Genomic DNA, 25,334 nt, shown 5'->3' on the forward strand with positions numbered 1-25,334 from the left:
TTAAAAGCTTTTTGTGCACAACACACCATGGAAAATGTAAAAAAAACTTGTGGTACCAACTGTCCAGCAGCGCATCAACAGGACCCACAAAGAATTGTAGTTGTTTGCTTTAACAAATTAACTGCTTTGTGTTCACAAGGTTGTGGGTTCTAACCCTATCTCGGTCGCTTGTGTTTCCTTCAGCAAAAAACTTAAGCGACATTGCTCCAACCCAGTGGTTCCCAATGGGTTGAACTAAATTGAAGTTGCCAACTGGCCAAAATATCAAGTCAAAAATGATTTAACGGACTTGCAAATAAAACAGGCAGCTCAACGGCATAACGCATTCAGGCGTTGCCCGCCCACCGAGGATAAAAATGAAACAGTGAAATATCAATGATTCAGATGATTTTATCATAAAGCACATACTAACCCCTGGAATTTTTTTCCCATTGTTTACGCCCTTTTTGTAGATAGATGAGACTTTAAACACACTGTTCTTTATGAAAAAAACCAAGGTAGCGATATGTTACTTTATTCATCAACCAATGGGAGAAAAAAAAATTGCAGAAGGTCAAAATTACCAACAAGTTGAAAACACACCAGCTAACTGCTGAGCCAATCGCAAGCTTCCACGTGTCACGATACGATTGGCCGGGTTGAAACTAGACGATATTGCACAAATAATACACCAAGCAAGTACGCCACCTAGCGACAGGTGGGAACTTGTTGAAACGGACACTAGATGGTGACAAGAGCACATGATGAACTAGTATATGTATTACTTGGCATTGGGGCGGTTAATGCAAAAGCGACCAAATAGATTTAAACGCGAATTTCAAAAAACATTTCGGTTTTGTCAAAGTTTACTTTCAGTAGTGATCCGTAGGTACAATATAAGTAAAATTTGCCTGGCTTATAATTTACAAATTGAAAAAAATGACCATTTTCGGGCCTTAGGGTTTATCCTAGGTCAGAAATTTGAAGTATCCTTGTAAAGCATTTTTCACTACAAGCAGCGGGCCGTAATATTGTTTTTAAAGCAGTGCAAAACCAGATTTTTAATAGACAATGGCAAAATATGTGGCAAATGTATTTTGAAGTGTAAATGTTTGGTATGCGCTTGTTGCGAAATAAGCACGTCCACATAATCTAAACAATTTGCCACATGACGTAAGCAGGCTGCGGAACATGACGTAACGGCGACGTAACAATAAGAAAAAATGTCAATTAAGTTCAACGAAGGCGCCTCTCGTGTCAAAAGTCGAGGCAACTAAAAAGAAACAAGAAAAAAATGGCCGCACCACGCAAGGAGCAGTGAACTGAAAGAATCCCAACTGTGTCATTTCCGAAAACTGATTAGCCGCCTTATTTCAACGTTTTGATGTTTTTCGTTTCTAACGGACGCATGTGCTTGCTTTGCTCTTTTTCTCTTTCTTCTTTCATCATCTTAAGAGCCTTGGTTTTGTTTTCGTCAATCATTATGTATTGAACTCCTTCGCCCGTTTTCGGTGGCCTGCAAAAAAAAATGATATTTCAGTTTTGCAAGTTTCTGATGCATTTTAGACATGGCTTGAAAGTGGGAATGCATCCTATACAACAGGGACACTTGATTCTTATAAAACGACAAAAGCTTGATGTAACAATGTAGGGTTTTTCAGACATAAAATGGAAACGGAAAGCGTATATGTGAATTGATAGCTTTCAAGAGAGCGGAATTGTTTTGTAGTGGTGGTTAGTATGTGACAACATTTGCTATGGAAAATCTAGCCCTTTTTGAGAAAAACAAGCATAGAACACGGAATTCTTTCTAGGTCTTTCTTTAGAATGAATTTCGATACAAAGGATTGTCATAGCACATTAGGTTGGTAAAATGTTTAATTTACGCCTCTTATCAGCGTTTTGGTCACTGATTTAACGTTTTGGTACTATTCACGCTGTTTAAATCAAACAACATTAAACTTTGTAGCCTTTTGTGAGAATAAAGATCATGACTTTCGCTTTGCTGTAGGTATGTTTTCAATCCAAACGAAAAAAAAGGTTTTAAAGTGTTATGACTGAAACCATGGAATTACAAAATGTACATGACATGAAAACGTTAATGTCCTCAACAGAGAACTTGCTAAACTAGGCGCTAACAAACTTAAAGTGTTAACCTAAGAGTAACACCATGAAAATGATTTAAGACAGGCTGCTATACACGTGTTTTCAAGCATCTTAAACCGTTCAGTTATATTGCACATTGCTTTAAAATGTAGCTTTTTCCTCAGAAACAAAATATTGGTTCGAATCCCACCGCAGGCTAGATTTTTCTGGTCTGTATCTTGCCATATGGGAAAGCTTGATTCGATATAACGGACTGGCGTACTATTATTTCAACAAAATATGACATTTCATTGTATATTCCGATTAATCGCAAAAAAGTTGAAAAAAAAAATCGGACTTGCTATTAACCAGAGTCCTCAGTATATGAAATCCCGATTAACTGAACATTTCGGGAATCCAAAAGCGACGACAACGAATTAAAAAAAACCACACCGCAACAGAACAGGTCCCGAGCTTACCTGTCATTGGCTGAGGGTGGTGTTTCGTAGCGTGGAGTCCCGTCTTGTGGCTGTGGGAAGCTGGTGAGTTCTACATATTTCAGTTCCTTCTCGGGTTGGTGTGGTGCCGGTGGGACAGTTGAAAAATGAGAGGCCTCAAATTCGTTCGGCTGCTGATGGAAATAAAATAAGATTTGAAACGTGTTGATAGTGTACCTTAATTCTAAGATAACGGACATAACAGTTATAATGTACAAGCGGTGCGTGTTTAGTGGAAAAGCCAAAAAACTGGCAAAAATGTTTTTATGACTCAAACAAGTATATTTACAACACCGAAAATGGAAGCAAAAATGTGTATTTTAAAATTTAGGGGAGCATGGGTATCCCCCAACACCCCTTGTTGCGTCAATATGCACGTTCCAAGTTCACAGTTAACCTCCGTACGATTGATACTGTTTATGACATACAAGTATAGAAACTAAGTTACAACGGTAAATGAAAATCAAATTTATAAACACAAATCATCATGGTTATTCTATTACCCTTATCGACTGCATATGTATTCACTAACTGTTTTATAGGTCCATTGTGTTAAAACAGCAAAACTACTTACAAATGCTGATTTCGGAGGTCTTGCTGGGGCATTGGCGTAATCCCTTATTCTTTGGGCGTGAGCAAAATCCTCTCTAGTATTTCCAGAGCCAGATTTCATGTTATAAGGCTTAGGTGGTCTGCCTGGTACTCCGGGTCCACCAACGTTACCTTTATGTCGGCCATCGTACATCGGCTTATGCACGCGTTCCTGTGTATAGGCATAGGGACGGCCTGTTACCATAGCTGCCGAGGGTGGGGTGCGTGGGGATAGACTCGACTGGCTGGGGTTCTTTGGAGGTCTTTCCGGCGGGTAAAGACGGTCTGTGTGTGGAGCAGTAGGCAAAGTATTGTGACCACTACTTCGTATTACGGCTGGACTTGGTGGGAGCGAATGCATTAGAACTGTATGTGGTGGGGACACTGGCCCGCTGTCTGATAAATGGCTGGAACTGTTGAGGCTTGAAACGTCGCTGCCCATAAGCAAGGAATCGTCCCCGCTTGTTCGTAATGGATAAGATCTACAAAAATACGGGTCTTGGTTAAAATGTGAGTTTTAGAATCGCAGTACGCTATAGGCACATTGAAGGCGTTATACCGAATCAGCCGGTCACTAAGCATTACTATATGGCAAGGCGTAGGCTAAAAATATCTAGCCTGTGGTGGGATTCGAACCCACGACAGGAGTCTTTCCGGGACGCGCGCTCTAACAACTAAGCTACACAGACTTAGTGTTGAATCCGTGATTTTCAGAAGCAACAGAACTGTTTTAGCTTGTATATATAGTGAACAAATTATTTTGCAGGCGTTTTAACAATCGTTGTTGTTAACATATCAGTACAAGTATTGGGAAATTCGCTCGGATTTTAGCAATCAAAAGAGCATTAACTATCGGTTTCGCATAATGACCAAGCCAGAAAACCCAGATCGAATTATAGGCCCGTAAGTTCAATGTGGTTCTATCGTAACGTCAGCCCTGTATGTTATATTCAAACTAAAGTCCGAAAACGACCAGGTTAACAACTTTGGTTAAAATACAACAAAATGGCCTGCAGTTTTAGACTGAAAAAAATGTTCTATCTGTTACAAATTTTGCTAAATTAGACAAACGATTTTGAAACAGAAATGGTGAGTTGGAATCCAAGTGCGGGTGAATTTATTGAAGTCTAAACAAAGTTGGTCTTTAAGTCAGGATTAAAACAGTTTAATTGGTTACAAAATAATCGCTTCAAAGACTTGAAACCTACATTTTGCAGTCAGTTCCTTCTCAAATGAGCTGACCACGCCATCAAAATGAAGCAATTAGTGCAAACCACAGGTGCGTATATTACGACAGCAAAGGCGTACGGAAAAGTCAAAATCAAGTTGTTTATGCCGGAAAATGTCTTAGCCGGCGCCCTAACGTACGCAGAATATTACAGACTACCGTTGGATCGTAGCTAATTGCCTAAACGCTCTGTTCTAGAGATCGCTAACGGGCACCGTGACGTAACAAAGATATGTCGCGCCTATTTTGAGCCGTCACCGAGACGTCGCTACTCCTTACGCAAAGCTTGTTCAAGCGCCTGCTGTTTTGCATATGGTGTTGCGACCTAAAGTTGAAAAATAACGCTTCTATGCCTTGTCTGTATTACTCCAGTGTGTCTCAATTAGGATCCAAGGGTTAAAGAGGAAAGGTGTAGACAATATTCCATCACTTGTTACACAACACAGCGATTTTTTACGTACATTTCTTTAATTTAATTCATTTTTTAATCGTGTATGACTGTATGTGACACAACTAACTGTCTAAAATTATAAAACCTCACCCCAACCCTAATAGTCCCAACCGCAAGCATTTTCACACGATTTGTTTTACATATTCTTAAATGCTCTTTGCGGGACCCATCGGTATTTTTTTTACGTTAGCAACAAGCTACGCAAATTATATAATCGTCATAGCACTGACGCAAACGCGAGATCAATCACGTGACGTTTGACGTCATGGCGCAACGTACGAAGGCCACGTGCATTTTGCCTTTTCAGTGCAAATGTTAAAAAGGGCTAAAAGGTTTCTTCAAGACTATGTGCGTGTACCACATGCATAATTAATTCGATTCCGTCACTGGAGACGAGAAAAGGCTAGTCGGATGATGTAATGGTCTTGTATGACGCAATGAGCGGTTGGTTGTTTTCCATAATGCCATGAATTGGGGTGAATTTTTTGACAGTTACTTGGGGCCGTGATTAATGAGGATTCGTGCATGAATGTCAAACATATTGTTGCAACGTTTAGTTGGACGAAAAACCAAGAAATGGGCTTTTTATTGGCTAAATTAGGGCCCATTTCTGCTGAACACAAGCCAATTGTCAATTGCTGGTGCTGAGTTTACCTAATTAACAATCATGAACGGACAGAATATGGTGATGAGGTGATGATTGCCATTTTGTAAATTGTGCAGTGTGCTGAAAGTTTTACGATTTCAAAGAAGTAACTTTGCATAATGAACCTATTAGTTACAGCAAAACGGCGATTGGCGACTTTCCAGTGTTTAAAACTTGTTTACGTATCACCACTTGCAACATACACTAACATCAGCACATATATCAACATTCTAAACAATTCATAACATTGCCAGTTCTTCGTCAAGCAATCTTCAAAATTTTACGTCAAACAGTGTTTCCACAAAAAATTCTTTTTTTTTTTTTTTTTTTTCAGTTTTTTTTTTTATCAGTTTCCAAACCTGTTATCGTTGGTGCCACCGTCTGATCCGAGACTACACCTTCCAGGCTTGAGGTCCCGTTTGACAGGTGGCGGTTTTTGATTGGCCAATTGTTCTGTTGGACTTCTGCTAGACACTGAGATAGGACTGTGGCCTATAAGAGCAGGCGCACCAGCCATACTCGTGTATAAAGATGTGTCATCTATTCCTGAAACAAAACAAGTTTTTTTGTAACTTCTACTATAAAGATTATGAAAATCACAGAGCAATGTAAGACTTTCCGTAATAAAATCTTTTTGGGATTGGAAAATGTTCAACGGAATGTTTTTGTTGAAAAAACTTAAATTGAAAAAACACTATAGGCAAATCTGACAACAAAATGATTTTACTAAATTAAAAGGGTGACTTTCCTATACATATTGTTAGTTTACACATGAAACCTTCGTTAAACTGGATTGGGTTAATTTGGATCTTCGCCTAATTGGGACAAAACTTGAGGTACAAATAATTTGTAATGCGGTAAGGCTTTTAACTAATCGACATCGGTTGAACTGAAACTTCGTCTAATCCGGACAAATTTTTGGTCCAAAACGGGTCCGGATTAACCGAGGTTTAATGTATACTCTTTGTTTTATTTTATAACTTACTACATATACCAGTTGCCATACAACAAATATATGCGTTTTTACTTAAATTCATTTTGGTCCCTATCTTTTCCTGGTATTCAATAGCGTATTATAATCATGCTGAAACAAACGGGTCCCCAGACACATGTATATACGATTATATAAACTTATATATAAGGCACTATTATTTTCAAATTTGCAAAAAATCTATTAAAAACAGTTAAATTAAAAAACGAGTAATAACTTACTCTCATGTAAAAACGAGTCCGTTTGATTCATCATCGGTTCGTAACTCTGGTGTTTCGAGTCCTCGATCTCGGCGAGTCTTCGTTGTCCGGAGTTCGGTTCGGATACAGAGTTCGACCTCGGAGTATCGTACAAATTCACTGGGTCGTTAAAATCAGCGAGTTTTCCACTTTCTGATGTCTGAAGCCGCGATTTCGGGATATCGTATAAAGATGTAACGGGGGAACGGCTTCTAGATGAATCTGTGTGTATTATGAAATCAGGATTGATATGTAGATTTGTAATTGTTATGTTAAATTGTCTGTACCCTTTAAGTTGCCCTACCTTTAACTGTAGGCATCAGTGATTTTATTTAATGCATGTGTGAAATTATTTATGCTTGATTGACTCTGAATGTTTTATATGTCAACTATTGTATGTGTGTTCTGCCATAATGTTTAACAATGATCTGTTTATGTTTCTATTTGAATAAGCAATAAAATAAGTCCACGGTAACATCATAACATGAAAATCCGAGGTAATGTACCCTCCAAGTCAGGGTTGTGAATTTGGTTAAAAAATTTCCCACACCCACTCCAGTGAAAACAATGCCTTTATGTTGCCCTTATTTATTTTTGTGCTGTTTGTTTAACAAAATTGCCCAAAAGCCGCAAAAAAGGGACAATTTAGCCAATGACAATTTATGTTGCGCATAAACTGGTGTATGGCCTCTTTAGTGTGCACATCTAATGTTGCTTGGGAGTGGCTACACTGAGAATGGCCTGTTTTTTATATTTGGCTCATTTACATCATCACTATTAAAGTGTGCATTTAGGGACGGTTCTGAGAGCTAATTCTTACCCCAAAAGAAGCAAAACCTTGTTTTAGAAAATGTTTACCAGGTTTTGTTTAACACATTCTTTCGTAATTACTAAACAAACGCAAAACCAAAGTTTATCAACTTTTACAGCAATGCGCCACTAATCAAGTTAATTTATTAATTTTGTCGTTAACCTAATGCAAACAGCAGTATGTAGTCGCGCAAGTACCAGCTACTGAATGAGGTCACCTGCGTCAAACAACACCCTATAATGATTACTTACCTGACGTTGTACCACTTCCCGAGCTGCAGCTGCTGTTAACAGAACGCGCTCCCTTTTCTACTTGACTAGGGCTCAGTCTCGGGGAGTATGATGTCGATGCCGCTGCTGGCGTCTGAATAAACAAATCAAATTAAGTTTCGACTCAAATTCGTTGTGATAAGATTGCGGTGTTGAAACACCCTTTCAGAGGACGGAGTTCGAGGGATTTGTCAATATCCTGTAAATGCAGTTAAGGAAACGCACCAAGCGGTGTGATTTTGCGCGGTCATGTGTGAAAATAAAATGACTTCATAATACCCTTTGTGACAAGATGCCGTTTGACAGGTCAAAACCAATCAGTTTGCAAAGAAAATAAGGCTAAACCTTTTTAATGCTAAACACAATGTGGAGATATTTAATAGTACACCAGGCCTATTGAAGGTGTTATACCGAATCACACGGTCACCAAGCATTCCCCCACATATGACAAGGCATAGACTAGAAATATGTAGTCTGCGGTGGGATTCGTACCCACGACAGGAGTCTTTCCGGGACTCGAGCTCTACCAACTGGCTCAGCAGTGAACCCGTCGAAAGTCGAATCACAATCACCGTTGCCTGCCTTGTATGCTGCACATATCAGCTTAGAAGTAGGGGATCACTGGTTCAACTATTATTTAGTTAAGATGAACAAAACCAACCAAAAGAATTTAAAGTTTTATTGGTAGTTTTTTATAAATCTAATCAAATTAAGCGAGTTCAATACATGAAACCTACTTACTTTATTGTTTGGAGTTTGATCTGTAGGCGATAGCAGGGGAACAGTTTTTACGATACTTGAATGAGCTGGAGATGGGGATTCCCCCAAAGTTGGGCTGACTTTTAAATCCGCTTGGTAATCGTTAAAAATCGTAACCACTTCGGTGTGTTGTGGCGAGTCTGGTACGTCGGTTGAAATTACCGCTGTGTGCACGGGGGATACAGGGGGATCCCCGCTTCTGTCTGTCGAAGTCGACGACCCCCTATTATCGTTCATACTCTGTTTTACAGTTGCTTCTGACTTCGGTGGCCTTGGCGGCGGCGCTCCGGATTTTGAACGAAAATCTCCGCCGCCGTTTGCGAAACGAGTCGGGCTTGAGTAAATCCCAGAATCGTTAAAGGGTTGGTTTGAAGGGACGTTGTAGATGGGAGTTTGTCTGTGGTCTATAGAGCGACGTCGCATATGCGTTGGCGTCGAGTAATCACTCGTTTTCGCGGCGAGTTCGTTTGCAACAGTCTCCAATTGTCCTACGCTGGAGCTACGCCGCATTCTTGGCAAACCAGAGTTACTGTTCATAGCAAAACTGCCATTATGTAACCTCTGTGGCGAAGAGTTATTCAAAGATGGTGGAGATAAGACTGTCGCGGACGAGTAGAGCGAGTTCTTCGAGTTGTAGAGTTGCCCGTGGTTACGGGGACTCGAATAATGTGCGAAATTATTGTTTTGCTGTTGCTGTGGCGACGCGTGCTTCGGGACGTCGTAGATTTGACGGGGAAACGAGTAGGTAGATGACTCGCTCTGCGGAGTAGTACCCGTGAAGAACACCGACGAAGCCGAGTACTGCGAGTAGAAGATGGTTTTAGGTGGTGATTTTAAGGCAGGAAAATGTTAAGGAATTTTAAAAACCAAGTAGAAATAAAGTTTTAGTAAAAATCAAATTGTTAAAAGCTGGTAATAAATGATACATTTTGCACTATTTGTAGCAAACGAGATAATTAAATAACACTGAAATGTAATTACTATTTAAATTTTAAATATAGAGCAGTTATTGTTTACAAGATATATGCTGGAAAAAAAACGCATGCTTGGTGAAAAAAAATATTTCAACTGTTTTTTGTTTTGTTTTACACTGATGACAACAACACTAATATAGAAAAGACACTAATAAAGCGTATACAGTATCAATACAATTTTTATTTAAGTTATATATAAGCTGATGCTGTCAGGCATAATATCAAATTTATAGAGCTCTTCTGGCAATTGTATTTTGTATCAAGGTTTAAAATCTATTAGTAACGATGGTACGCAAAAAATCTAAAATCCGAATCACAGACACTTTTCGCACCCAAGAGGGTTTAATTTGCGCATTGCAGGAGTTTAGCATTTAATATCGGCATGTAGGAACGGTATTATCGTCAGCTGTTTCCAACATAGGACAGACTATCAACAACCAGTCCTAATTGAGACAGTGTTAAAACTGAATGTACAGGCGTTTACCAAGAGCTCCGAAAAGGCTAAAAATATACATAGCGGCTTCAATTTGACAAGTAACCACAAACTGGTGGTTAGAAACGTGAGTACTGACTATGTCTCGATAATAATCGCCTACGCTAAGCTGTCTACGCCAAGACCGCGAAAACACAGATAAAATGCAGGTCAAACTTAATACTGGCATCCGCGTTTAGGTACAGCTATTTAAATAGGTTAAAACTGAGCGAAATTTTAAAACAGAAAAAAGTGATTTTGAAAAGTGCAAAAACACACATTAGCCAATTTAAAGCAATACTTATTGTAAAAGAATCAGTACATTTGAAATTACTACAGTGAACCTCGGGTATTCCGGACCGGTTTGGACCCTAAAAAATGTCCGCATTAGGCGAAGATCCGGTGTCGATTTAGAAGTCTTACCACATAACAAATCATTTGTACCTCAAGTTTTGTCCAATTGGGCGAAGATCCGGATTAATCGAATCCGGTTTAATCAAGGTTTACTGTGGTCATAATAACCAGCAAACGTATATGAAACAGTTACCAAATCATGTTAACTATTTAATTTTGATATAAAAATAATTTTGAAGCAGCAATGGCCGATAAACGGTAAATTCTGAGCTAATCGCGAACTTGGTAAAACCGTGCAAAACAAAACAAGGTACCTGCGAGGAAGCAGTTCTATTCGTTGGTGATGTAAACGGTTTTCCTGCAATCGGGTAACGCTGGCTACCCGGATAGTTTCCGAATCCGGCTTCTGTAAATGAAGTGCGTTTCAATGTTTAAAATATTTAACATAAAGGCTGTATGAACAAGCAAATGCATAAAAAATGTCCAAATTTTATATTAATGTAAAAGCATTAAGCCAATAAGTTTTGTTTGTGGTTAATGCCCAGTTGTGGCATTGAAAAGAATGGGTGAGGCACATACTGGAGTGCCCTTGGATGGCTATACACTAACCAAAAGGGTCAATGTCGTCACCAGCTGCACTAAAGACGCCTTATGGGTTGAGACAGTGTGCAGCTTACTCATCTATTATTGACTTGGTGCTTTCATCATGGAATTGCTTGCATTAAAGCGCGTTTTATTCATGAAAACAGCCAAAACACTGGGTTAAAAAGGTTGCACAACGAAATAAATGCCTGATTTTGTATGTAAATGTAGTGAATATATTCTATTGTAGATGCTTGAACAAAAGTTGGTGTCACCATCAGTGCAAAGCTATTGGCAAACCGTCTGCAATTAAATACATTCACAACATACAAATTCTCCGGTAATTTCAGGATTTGATCATTGTTCTTTTAATACTACCAAGTTCATTCCAAAATCTTCACATTAAAAATTAATTACAAACTACGATGCCTTTCTATTCTCGTGGTAACCTATTTTGGAATGCAAAAATCACAGCCCTCTAAGCACCACCGCTGGGATTTGAATCCTTAAGCTTTCGAGCATGTGCGAACAACGCATTTTTACCTGATGATGCGTCTGCAGTGTTGATATATTCGGTCCCAGTTGCCGCTGATGAGTTCCTTGTCGTAGACAGAAAACTTCCGCTACGAGCTCCGTCTATAGAAAGAAGAATACAAAGTAGGTGAAACTAAGTGTTACATAAGCCATTTCGCAATGGTGTGGTACAATTTACAATGATAAAAACTGGCTGCGGCTCTCTGAAATGGTAACATCACAAATGGATCAAGTACTTTAGTAAGCCGTTTTTGTACAGTCGTTTTTGTAATTACACGTTTTGGGGGCTTGTGGGTGAACCGCTGGGTCATCCGGGGTCAAACTTAGGGAGGATTAACTTTGGATAACTAACGAATATGTGTGTTAAATTGAATAACTTTGAAGCACTCTTTCTTGATCAAACGATTGGAACAAACCAGCATTCGACAGAAAAAAAAAACAAGTAAAAAAATACAATAAAAAAACATAAAAAAATAACAAAAACACTTTGTTTCTTTTTAAGGGAATGGACACATACTAATTGCAAGTACTGCTTTTCACATGAGATAATGTAGGCCTACATACAGTAAACTGCCAAAAACACGAAGTCTAGACACTAAACATAACTTTGGGCAGCGGTGGCTATCAAACTGCGTCATTCGTCAACTAAACAACCATTGTATTTTGACGCAAAACAAAACACATGCGTGCTTCTTGCTTATAACACCAGTTGCAGTAGCAACAAGCCAAAGGGGTAGGAAGGGCGTAGTGTATTAAACGATGCGTGGAATTCGAGTGAGCCAAAGCCACACGTGTTTGCATGGTAAGCAATACGAAAATACCAGCCATGATTGACCGGCGCTGTAGTTAGGGAGTCCTCCCATATATAGCGTCGCTACAACGCGTCCATGCGAAACCTACTGCCTTGACAGGATTACAACGCGTGGAAAGACCGCCCAAGGGCATACGCCACATAATCGCTGGTAGAGATTTCAATAATTGTGAGCCTAACGTGCGCAAGGCGCGATTTCCACTGGTAATTGCTTAACGCAGCTGGTCTTGCGCTAATTACAAACAAACCAACTTGGACTTGCGTATTCGTCGACGTGTTAACGACGTCTGGGTTACGTAAACGCGCTGGTGCGTGACCCGCTAACTTCCGCTCTTACCTGGAAGGGGGTTTCCCATTTCGTCGACCCTGTATTCCTGCTGAATATTGAGGGGAACGCGTTTGATTTCGCTGTCGTCGATCGGTGAGAGGCCGTACGATGCCTAAAATGAAACACATGTGTTAAATTCGACCAGCCAATGATATGCAGTAGATGATAGTTCAATTTGTGGTTTAAGACTTCCCAAATTAATGTCTTTTTTCTGACTTTATTTCGCTGCAAACTCAGTAAGCAACAACTTTTTAAAATTTGAGTAACAAAATTTAGAATCACAATCACAATAAACGCCAAATACATTTGCTTTACAGCGTGGCTTTATTTAAAAGTTATGAAAAGCCTTATGCAAAAAGTTTATTATTTGAACTATACAGCATTGCTTCCATTCCTTTTAAATGCAAATCAAAAAGGATCAACTAATAAATGATAAGCTGCATACAGTGCACACTGTTACAACCTATAAAGTCTCATTAATGCAGCTGGTGACAAGAGATCGGCCATATTGGTTAGTGTAGCCATCCAGAAATCAAAAACATTCAATAGTTTTGTAAGGAAAGTTACATACACAAAATTTACATTAAACTTACTGGCACTGATCGCTTCCTTGCTTCCCGAATGTCTTCCACATCATCATCATCATCCGGAGGATAGGAATACCCCATCTCATCAACACGACTTATCATCGGTCGATTTGAAGCTTCAAAAACAATATCAGTATGAGAAATTCCAAACATGTAAAGCATTTTATGTCGACAACCATGTAAATTGTAAATGATCAATATGGGACAATCAGCATCGACGCTTCAGGGCTGATCCCATTTATGAATTTATGTCCATCTTGAACAATATGGGTGTCAGTATTTAAAACTTGAAGGGTGGCTTACTTAGCATATTTTGCCATTGCATATACACTATGAGCTATTTTGTAACATTAATATATTCCCTATGCTTATTTAATATTGGGTCCCATACCAGTCACTGTTTTTTGCAACCCTAGTTTGTTTCTGCAGGCAAAAGCTTATGGAAGGGGGCCCATAATAAGTAAGTCTGACTTTACACTCAATTTCACCTTGGTTGCACTAAGTTAGCGCTTTGTTTAAAAAAAAAAAATAGGGTTCAGGCATGCTTTTAGACCAGGCCCTAAGGCATTCAGCTAAATTTGTAAATAGAAAGAAGTAAGATTAGTATATTAACCTTTGATGGTATTTTATTGTTTTGATGCTATTATCAGAAAATCATGGGGATTTTTTATCAATCACATGATTTCAATTTTGCATTGTCATACCAACCTGTTTGTTTGCAATACACATTTAATTATCAATTGTTTTCACATATTCTTCAAACTTCGCAAGAATAAGTTAATTATCGCGCTGTGTAAGGTAAGTTTGTACTATTGTTAAACTGGTACTAATGCTAAACTAAACTAGTTCACATTGATTGACAATCAGTGTAATTACAAATTTCATCCGTAACAATTTACCAAAATTATCATTTGTCTAAAAGCCCATTTAAATTCCAATTAACTGTTGGTTATCCATAAACTATTCATAATGAACATTGCTAAACTGTCAAAACAAATTGACAGAACAATTGCCAGTTAGTCAGGTTAATTATACCTAGGGTTGGCAAGCCGGTCAATTGACCGGTCAAATACGGTCAATTGACCGGTCAATTGACAGCACTTTATTTAACCGGTCAAATACTATTTTTAATTTTAAAAATCAAATATGTTAAATTTTTTTGTACTTGCTTTTTGGTTGTTGGAAAGGGTAAATTATTTCTAATAACCCTCAGATAGAACAGTTTAGGGCATACTTTTGTATTAATAAGTGCTTTTAAAGCCAATATAGATGTGTTGTTCATTTAAAATAAATAACAAAACAATTAGGAGATACTTTTGATTTGAAGTTATGATCTGATTTACGTCATGGCAAACTTTGCAAGGTTTACAATGCAATTAAAAAACATGGATCACTTCTAGTTTATTTAATAAAAAACGTTTTAATTTAATAAAAATCGAGTGTGATATGTCCATGGGGGAAAGTTAGTTCATTAGTATTTACTTGGACATTTTTGTAAATGTTGCACATTTTTATTGACAGATAAAAAAAATCTAAGTTATTTATAGCATCTGTGTAAACTTGTAGGTCTACAGTCCTTTGTTCTATAGTTGATCCAAAAATTGTTTGTAGCTATTAGCTTATTATTGCCCTGAATAGATTTTTTTGGAGCAGTTACAGGTCAGTACTTATTGGGATAGAGTACATACATATCAAGCTTTTGTATATTCCTTTTTGTCATGAATGGAGATGTGACAACAGCGTAACAGCATAAATTACAACTTTAAGCAGGATAAGCGAGTTTTACAGTTAAATCTCAGTCAAAATTAAACTTTAATATGATGTATATAGAATATAATGAGAATCCAGTTCACAAATGTGATTACTGAATGAAAATTACAGGCACACAGGTGGGGCCATTGATGAAATGAAGCACGCAATGCAGTTGGAGTAGTCTGTAATATAATATAAACTGAACATTTCCCATTTCACAAACAAATTTATATGAGTTGAAACCTCCATTTCCACTACTTATGGTTTAGAAGAAGATTTAACTTCAACTTTAAACTAAAAGTGCAATTTAATAATGTGAATAGTATTTGACCGATATTTGACCTAATTGACAAGTATTTGACCGGTCAATTGACCAGATTTTATTTGACCGGTCAAATGCCCAACCCTAATTATACCTTTATTGGGTGGCTGTGGGGGTGGTACATCAGGCATACTATCCAATCTTTGTTTCTTAGTATTAGCTGAGATGTAACGCAGATGTGCATGTGATGATGCCGGTTGATCAAGAAGCACATCGCTCGCACAGTCGCTAGTAGCACCATCGTGTGTAAAGACACTGTCTGTTGACGTTCGTCGCTCACAAAACTGCACAAAATTGTATCACTTATTTGACTAATGCAGTTAGGTTCAAGAGTTATTTATGCACTTTGTTTTTGGCTAACACTAAATGCTTCATAAGGTTCCGAAAAGAGTTTCTATGCTTCACAACAAAACAAGTTAAGCATAGACTAACACATTTGCGGGGTTGATTTGTTTGCCACAGCTAAACCAAACACTCTCTATGTAATTTCAAATACAGATTTAGTGCCCTTTTTACACTAACATGTTCAATTTTTACTGGACCATATACAAGTTTTGACTGGTTAAGATAAAACTCTAAGACTATAGTGTCAAAGATTACTGACACCAAATAAGCTTTGTTTTTTTACCAGCCAATGCCTTTTTTATTCAATAAAACATGTAACATATATAATTTAAACACTTTGAAATCTTAGAAACTAAGAAAATGTTTGTGACACAATAGATGACAAAACTGTTAAATTTCATGCATTTTATCATGTTAAATTCTGAAGTAAGCAGTCATTAATTATGTGATTAGGCAAGTTAATCGGTTTTTAAATATTTACACATACAACTTCGCAAATCACAACCAAACAAATACAAAATATTTGACAAAACATGTGTAAAAAAATAGCAAAAAGTATCACAGACAACTAAAACTAATGTCGCTGAACAACAAACACTTTAACCTTACTGAAAACTCACCAATTTTTCAAAGCCACAAATCCGTTTTAACCAACCCATTGTATACCGTTTCACCCTCAACAGGATTTAAACAAAAAACCCAAAATACTGTACACTGAGATATACAGCAATACAGTATGAAGTAATTCCTTACAACTATAGAACATATATGTGTGCCATGCTGAATCAAAATTACTTTACTAGGGCAGTCTACAGGCTTAAGTAAGTCATACTATAATCAGTTGTATATTAGTCATCAATAAACTGTCACAACTGATCTTTACTAATCACTCAGCCTTTCTTTCCGTCAACTGTCACTCAACTTCTGCTGTTCATTGAGAAAATGCTCTAATTGCCAAGTTACACTACGCACAAATTCAAAGATGTATACTTTGAGTTCAACTACACCAATTTCATTATTTTGCATTCAATCCCTGTTGTGATGCATTTGCTATTGTAAGGTGAGTTACATACCTTTGCATGCAGGAGAGATGGATCGTCTGGTGGGTCTTCAGACACAGGAGCGGTGTTGCAGTCAGCTAACAGGACATATTCTGAACTGCTCACCTAGTGTAAAAGACAAGTGTAAGTTTCACAACCAAATAAATACCAAATGGCAGAAATGTATTTACAGATTTTACACTCCAGCGTAACAAAATAGGGGCCATACCAGCCAGCATAACAATAGCCCAAAAGTTAAATTACAGCTTAATTAACAAAAAACAATATTGACTGAAAACTTTTTTGCAAAGATGTAGACAGCTTTAAGGAATGACATTTCTTAGTAACAGCATGTGGATTTATATTTTCAGAAAGATAGCTTGAAAGAATTGCACGTAAAACAATAGCTTCGTAACAATATCGGAAAAGGTTTAAATTACTATTTCCTTTTCCTGCCAGATTTGACTACTACACTGATGAATGCAAAGCACTAGTATCATGAGGGTTTTATTTTACACTGTGTCCTGTCACATATGCATATGCATGCACGTCATACATAAATGTTTATGATGACTCATAAATATACTTAAGTTACATATTGTGGTAGAGCTACTAACGTAGGATCTCAAATAACTAAGTTTGCTGATTTCGGAAGGCCAAAAAGAGCACAATTATTAAAATTAACAGTGAGACTGGGTTACTAAATTTGATGTTGGAACCTAAGTTTATAAGTTGGTTTTATTGTTTATTAATTATTATAAAACCTCACCCCAACCTTAATAGCCCTAACTGTACCAGTATTTTCACACAACTTGCTTGAAATATTGGTAAATGGTCTGATTTTCCACATATTGTGGACACCAATAACACATAAAATTGTTAACACCTTGACTAAATCTATTTGCATTTTAAATGTGCTTTTAAACTAATACAAAAGAATAGTAAAAACACTACAACAAACAGCAAAAAGGCTGCTTCATACAACCCACTAGATAGTTTATTACTAACCAAGACCAACCTGCAGTGATGGGTCAATAGCAAAACTATATCCATTTTTTTCGCCCAATGTTTTCCTGGCATTGTCTGGGGTTCCTGCAATTGATACTCTTGCGGATGCACTGGATGATGTGCTTGTACTTCCGTCGACAAGATTTTTTTCATGATCCGGTATATTTCCATTGGCATCAGTGGGTTCTGATTGGATGGGCACAGAACGACGTGTTATGGTGTTTTGGGGGCGTGGAAGTGGGATGGGCACTTCGGAACCAAGTGGTACCCTGAAACGATTTGAACTTATTGACTATATTTCTAAAAAAACTTACAAAAATGCTTTCGGTTTTTTCCCTTAAACGTGTAGTGATACATAAGAATTAGGTGGGTTCAACATATTGAAACGTTGATTTAGTTTCTTATTTCATACCACCTGCAAAAATAAATACCCAGAAACAGGTGGTAGACTGATTTGATCTTGGAAAGGGCATTAATTTTTTGTTCACAGTAAGTAATAACAAATATATTTCTAAAGCTTGCGCAAAAAACATTGATTTCTTATTTACAGAAGATTTTAAACGTCTAGTTTCTTTTTTTACAAAAAGGTTTTTTTTTTAAAGCTGTTTTCAAGTTAGACAACTGCTTAGGCAATCCAGTGTACACTAACAGAAGTAAATTAGGTGACAAGTAATAAATTTACACACAAAAGTGAATAAACAGGGCAGAAATTGACTTAAAAAGGTATGTGGATATATTCAAGCCCACAGAAACACATGACAAACTTTTCCAGAGCCGTTACAATACATAGACTCATAAATGAGTAATAATTAAAAACTGTAAACGGAATGATTCAAAATGTGGATCTGTAAAATAATGTGTGGATTTACAATTGTTACTACATTATCCCTCCCACATACACATGTTGTCACAAGCCCACTACATAGCATAAAGTCCTTACTCACCCTTCCTCATTACTGAGTAAAGCTTCATTCATATTTGGGGGGTAATTACGGCCAGTGATTGGTTGAACAGCTTTGAATGTTTGCTGCTGGGACCCAAGATCTGCCTGATTCTCAGGGGAATCTATTAAAACAATTTACAAAAACTTATGGAGAATATATGTTTGGCTTAAAATTTTGAGATATTTCATTGCACATTTTTTTATGAGCACAAATTTCTGCAGAAAGACTAAATATGGTGCACTAGAAAGAAAACATATAACATATACATAAAAAATACAAACATTTTTAAACTGTTACTTTTTTACTAATGATAACAATACTGTGTGTAAGAATAAAAACACTGTTTGCAAACAACTGTATTTAGACTCTTTTAGCAGTGTGAGCAGTGTATCAAACCTTCAATGGTTGAACAAGGCATAATACTGTTCTATCAAGGGTGTAACATTATTTTGTGGTGCATAAATCCCTACCATGATTAAAGCCGCACAGGTCACACAGATAACGGACCCACGAAGCCATTTCCAAGCTGGTATCAGCCACCAAATAGTATGTTCTAGATTTCGTGACTATGTCGAAAACATACTGATGAGTAGGGTCCTTCTTTTCGTACTTCACTGGCACATTAGCATCGATCTACAAACAAAAAACAGGTGAAATATCAATTGAGTGCAAGTTTGACATGATTTGCGCTTTGCACAAACAACTCGATGCAGATGATAACCCAAAAATAGACCTCACCAATGTTAGGACAGTTTAAAAGTCTGGCCCTGGGAGTACCAAATTAGGCTAGCACCGCCATTAGCATGTTGCAAAACAAACAAACTCTCCGAGAACATGAGCTGTGGTGTTGAAAACCTCGTTACACCAGCTCTGTATCGAGATTAATCTTAGTGATAATAAAAATGGTGATGGTTGGTGCAATTCAGAAAAAGTTATATTTGCATTAAAATTTCTTATCAATTTGCAGGTGCCTCGTATGTTAGGCAGGTACAGGTGATGTAGCTTACCTGTGAGCATTCATTGAGACTTATTGCACGAATTGGTTTCTTAGATCCTTGATGACGAAAATATTCCAAAACGTTTGGATCACCAGAAAGTCTACCAGATCTCAAAACAAACCAGCGCTTTTTCCAAGCCTGCCAATGTACAAAAAGAATTGTATAAATATCTTGGTCATTAAAGTAGTTTTAAAAATGCTAAGATGAATTGTCATACTGGGATCAGCTGTGAGGCTGCTTGGGTACTAGCTTGATTTAATATAATGCCGTAAATAGGGGAGAGACCTTTTTGCTATTTTATATATATAAGTTCTTCAAGTTTGAAATGTAACTGGCTAGTGACTACAAAGGTGTTTCCAAACATTTGTCACAAACCAAAGTTGGTTTAAGTTTTGGGTTGCTTGTTTTTGTTGCAAAAGCATGAAGTTTTCAATTTGCTTTCGTATCTTTTTAGAAAGAAAAAAAAACGCAAACCAAATATTTTAGCCAAACTGCAAGGTCACAAAAATCATATTACAGTCACTTTAAAAAACAAAGGCTTAGAAACTGTTAAAATGGATGACTAAAACATGTTTAATGCAAGCAGTCCATTTTCATAATCAGCTATTGGGCACATAGCCCTTAGCACAAGACCCTTGCCAACACAAAATGATGTCAGCATCTTTTAAAAGGTTAATAACTCTCTGTGGTGTTTTCCCAATGACATGGTAAACAACAGTCTCAAAATGTATGTAAACAACCACATTACAACAATAACAAATAATGCTTAGTCAGCAAAACAACTGGTCTGTCCTTAACTTTCAATAAACTGCACTGTCCGCCATTAAAAGACACTAATCTCTACATTTTGTAACCTAACGCGTGTGTTGAATAAAATACATTACATGCTGCCTATTTTATAGTTTATCTGCGCTAAAGACTTGCATTTTTTAAAGAAAACGGCTAAATAGGAGATGTTGGTATACTTTTCCAAACAGTACCACGCCACTGACGTAGATTCTGTGTTGTCCGAGACAGAATACGAGCTAATCATTGATAGAACTAAAACGCCATTAGTGTTTACATAAACGAAACATTCAACCCTGACGCTCAGAGGCAAACCAGGCGAACGGCAAAAATGAACCAAACCAACGCCAAGTGCGCCTCGTAATGCAATAACATGCGAATAAGGTAAATCTAAACCACTTTGCAAGATAATTTAATAAGTGGCATAAAATATTCAGCGAACAGAAGATTTGTCTTTTTTGCGCAGCTACAGAGCTATGTGTTTTACAATACATCGACTACCAAAGCTCTATAGTTACTTAGTACTGGAAGATTTGTCTTTTTGCGTAGCTACAAAGGCAAAACGACTGACAATACATTGACTACCACACCTCTATATTTACTAAGTACTGGAGGTAACGGCTGATACTCCTGCCTACATATAACACGATAGTTTGTAACTAAAACCACCCGCCCGCCCACATAGATTTATTCACGCACACCGCGTCAAATTTGGCCAAAAAAAATCCTGATATAAAGTGACCTATTTGCGTGGTGTACAACTTTTTCAGCCTGACGCATTGTAAACCAGGCAGCCCTTGCCTCGACCAGAAAACTGATCATAGGCTGTTTTTAACGCTCCGTTTGGCAAGGTGCTGAAGCGAATACAAAGGAGTGGTCGTCGAACCTTTGTTACGGAACAGAAATCTCCTTAACCGACCGGGGGCTTCCCGAAGCCGCCACTCCTATGACTCACAAAGGGTAAAGGAATACTCAACGCGTGATGTAATGTGGTTTTGTTTCTATTCCTCAGGATGCACTGCGTGGGCTATCAAGGACCGCGCAACTATATATGTTAGCATTTTTTTGTGATAAACATTATGCGGTGCAATCAGTGTCCCTTGTTTTTGAAAAGTTCTAACAAAACCAACTTTTAAACCAGTCACCGTATTCAGTCGATTGTAAGCCGCATGTTATGTATCAAAAAAACAATGTAAGCCGACCTCGATTGTAAGCTGCACCAACGGTAGGGTAAAAAACTTTATAAGCCGCGGATTGCAAACGAATAAACACGACAGGACAAAACCTAGAAGTCCTTTTTTGTTCGTTTTTTCATTTCAAAGTACGCATTTAGTAAATTCACTACAAGTAACTAACCAACTAGCAATACAACGAATGGCCTTAAAACGGTTTAGCCCAGGTTTTAAGATCCAAATTTATCATAAACAGGACTAGCAAAGATTGGTTTTATGCTTTGTGGTTCAAGTATGTTTCGGAAGAATGATCTTGCTTGTTTTGCAAATTCACACCTGGATAAACAAGGCTGCTTCACCTGTTGTTTTGGCTAAGCATATCGGGTCAATTGTCGATTAAATCTGGTTTATTTTCAAGAAAACGAAACAAAAAATTGTATACGCTTTGATGAATGCACTTAATCAATTGTCCGCTTAACAAAAATATTTTATTATTTATTGAGGAAAATGACTGCCCAAAAATTAGGCACATACTAATGCCATAACCTATGAACAGATCTGTGTATAGTATTCCCGTTTATTATAGTTGCTATTTTCAATTTTCATTTATTTTAAAGTGTACATTAAATATTTTGTGTCAGTTAAATGCCTAATTATTTTGTTGGTTGCGTTGCGTTCTGTTACGCATTGCACAAATAATAATTGCCACACGAAAAAGGACACGACTGCCGGTTACATAACAGTCTCTGGCTGGCATTGCCCACAAAATAAACGTGTAACTACCAGTTCAATATTGTACATCCGTTCAGAATCGGAAGGCAACGTTCAATTTCAAAGCGGAAAACGGTCCACCATTAAGAACCAACGCGCGCGCGGCAGATACGCTTTACTGCACAGACATCCCATGACAAGTTGGTAAACACGGTCAAAACACACAAACGACTTCCACTTTTAAGTAACTTTCGCTTGTAAGCTAAGTGGAATCGAAATCAAAATTTTACAAAGTAGGAACTTCATGTGCTCGGGTATTCAGCAATGACGTCACTGGAATTCTATTGTTACGCTGTTTCTTTCAAAACTCTCTTGAGGAAACTTACGCGGGTATTTCTGCAGGCGGAGGCCGAAGCAGTTAAAGCAAGTACATATTTTACCATTAGTATCATGCAGTGTGGCGTTGTTAACAAACAAGTGATTTGAATAAAGTTTGTTGCTACTTTTGAGAAACTTATCCCCCTTTATTTGCGAGAAGTGCAAATAACAAAACGTAACGGTTTCTTTTAACCAGTATCGTACCACGAATTTTGATCCCGAACTCGTTAAAAGTTAAGCCCATTTAAGACATGAAGAATTTAAATCAAATACAAGACAATTTCACATTCCCTCAAATTGAACTGCAATCCCCTGCAGGCCAATTAGTGACAGCCAAGGGTTATGGTCGTGCTATGACGTAATATGCTTATGTGGTGTCAGGATTTGTTCCAAGCTGTCAGTACGTCACATATTACGTGGACCGAAAACGCGGGGTTTACTCAAGAAGCAATAGGACCTTTACAACCATTGATCGTGATGTTTGTAACTTTTTTGTGCCGCGCGTCGCCGCAGTGTAAGTGCATCATCATAGGGGGTCGCGTACTGTTATAACAGCGCCTGTAGCAAGGAAAACATCATGGTCGCTTAAACTACGACAGACCAGGCCAATTTGCGGAAGTCTTGCTTGGTGAATTGTCTGGGAAAGGCCAGACGCTGAGCGTGCAATTGCATCTGTTTGTACTATGGTCCCAATGTCTAGCTCCCTGACTTTATTGCTTTCGGGAGATTGGATCTGATTTCTAGACATAGAGAAACTTTATGGACATCACTTGCGCAAGCCCTTGCCAGAATAATACCCTTTATCATAACAAACATAACTGATAATCGTTTGTCTGGAATGTCTGTCTAATATTTTTGGAATGTCTGTGCCAATATCTGGAATTTAACTTATTATAATAACAAAACTTTTACTACTGCAAATATTTCTTGTTAATTTCCAAGTTTTCCAAGTTTACTACTAACAACATACAGGATGTAAGTCACACAAAAGTTTTAAACACATTCTGTAAAAGAGCATGATTTTGACGGCTACACTTTGCACTTCATGCAACCGATTTAAAGGCCAATTTAAAGTTATTATATAAGTGAAATTCCCATTTTGTCACTGCACCAAGTTATTAGGATAGGGCTAGCAATGTAGAGTACATAGATGATTACAAAGTGTTTCTGACATGGTTATGTAATGATAAATACTGCAGCTATTATTTACTAATATGAAGCCTAATATACAACAAACAAAAACAGTGTTATCACTTTGTATTACTCAGGTGGTTGAAGTATTAAGTGAATACACATTTCCTAGCTAGCACAAACTTATGTTTTTGTAGGGCCCAATAACGTGCTATTCAATCTCTGACATTTGTTACTAGACTGCAGAGAAAACCAAACTTTCATTACATTTCTGGCATATGCAATATGTTTTTATTTTCTGCAAATCTTTAAAAAAAGTCTTTTCATGGCATTGGTTCAAATTAACATTTATAAAATTTGGCATCTGTTAAAATTAACACCTCACACAAAAAAGGTATTCGATTATTGACATTTTTTGCACTCTTGATGTGAGGTTTGCTCTAATGTTGTTCAGAATAAAGCAAACATTTAACAGCTGTGTTGATGTTTTTCATACAAAACAACGACACATAGATCTACAAATAGAGTGTTCACATTGAAATTTAAACTAGGATATGTTTTGGCACAAAACAATGTCATTCTAAAAGTGATTCTAAGGTCAGCAACCCCTTCCGATTTGTTTGCTTTCAACAAATCCCAGTCCCATATTGATTTAATAAATCAAACAATATAATCAACTTATAAACAGCACTGTCCTGTGAATCTAATTTGTTGATATTGCAGATGGGCAATGTGTTAAAAAACAAATACACAAATTGCAAGTTTACATGTGTGGTCATTCTCAAGGAAAAGCAAATTGCATTTTTAAACATTATAATATGACAAAGACATAAATTATTGTGTAATTTTAATGTGGCCAAGTATGTAAACGGCTAAAGTGTTATTTAATGAAACATAAACAAGAAAATTGTGGTAATCAACACCTACGTTTCTGCGTAGCTTTCGTTCTGGCGGTGACTTCCTCAGCCATCCAGAGAGCATAACACCACTGTTACTCATTTTAACAATGTTGTTCACTAGTTTTCCTGTCTTTTACTTGCTTCGAACAGGCATAATCCACCATTCAACGGCAAAACACACTCAAAATGTCACGCCCGTGGCCCTATGACAGCATAACATGAACTCTGCCGCCTACACAAAACGCTTACTGAGCTGCCCTGTCAGACAAATACACTTGAACACAACACAGGAAAACAACCATATTTATGAAACAGTTCATGCGTAACTAATGGCTAACTGAGTGACTGCCTTTTGCAGTCGCGAAATATCAATAAACGTCAAGATAAGCATTATTTACTTCTCCCGCTCCTGGAATTAACGGCATTGCCGTCTTGCTGCAAAGAACAGGTAAGTCAATAGTACGATCGTTTTTCGAGTGCTTCCCCAAGGCTTTTTGTTCCAAAACAACCTCTGAAAAAAGTCGGGGAATTTTTTCTTTGCTCTCGAGACCCATCTGACGACCAAAAAATATCCTTTTAGACGTTCAAAAACGAACGGTTGTTTTATCTTTTCAAATGCAAAAATGTGAAGTCCTTTTAGCCTCGAAATAATTTTTCACA

The 25,334-nt window shown here is 37.5% G+C and overlaps 1 protein-coding gene across 2 annotated transcripts; it reads right to left on the reverse strand.

Annotated features, from left to right (window-relative positions):
- Positions 1 to 498: 498 nt before the first annotated feature.
- On the reverse strand, positions 499 to 25,004 carry LOC145239685 (uncharacterized). 2 transcript variants are annotated; one of them, XM_080103068.1, is made up of 18 exons: positions 24,703 to 25,004; positions 19,607 to 19,735; positions 19,070 to 19,232; positions 18,600 to 18,720; positions 17,666 to 17,924; positions 16,681 to 16,773; positions 15,357 to 15,546; positions 13,195 to 13,304; positions 12,611 to 12,713; positions 11,472 to 11,564; positions 10,661 to 10,752; positions 8,529 to 9,347; positions 7,770 to 7,881; positions 6,690 to 6,929; positions 5,837 to 6,023; positions 3,136 to 3,634; positions 2,544 to 2,692; positions 499 to 1,495 (listed from the first exon to the last, which is right to left on the reverse strand). In XM_080103068.1, exons 1-18 carry the CDS (start codon positions 24,772 to 24,774, stop codon positions 1,348 to 1,350), a joined length of 3,579 nt encoding a protein of 1,192 aa, XP_079959194.1. In that variant the 5' UTR covers positions 24,775 to 25,004; the 3' UTR covers positions 499 to 1,347. The 2 variants fall into 2 exon arrangements, with proteins under 2 accessions (XP_079959194.1, XP_079959193.1); XM_080103067.1 differs by having other exon boundaries at positions 2,544 to 2,695; positions 24,703 to 25,001.
- Between the last annotated feature and the right edge of the window lie 330 nt (positions 25,005 to 25,334).

This window comes from Phallusia mammillata, chromosome 7 (genome assembly GCF_965637545.1).
Source record: "Phallusia mammillata chromosome 7, kaPhaMamm4.hap1.1, whole genome shotgun sequence".
NCBI classification, from domain to species: domain Eukaryota; kingdom Metazoa; phylum Chordata; class Ascidiacea; order Phlebobranchia; family Ascidiidae; genus Phallusia; species Phallusia mammillata.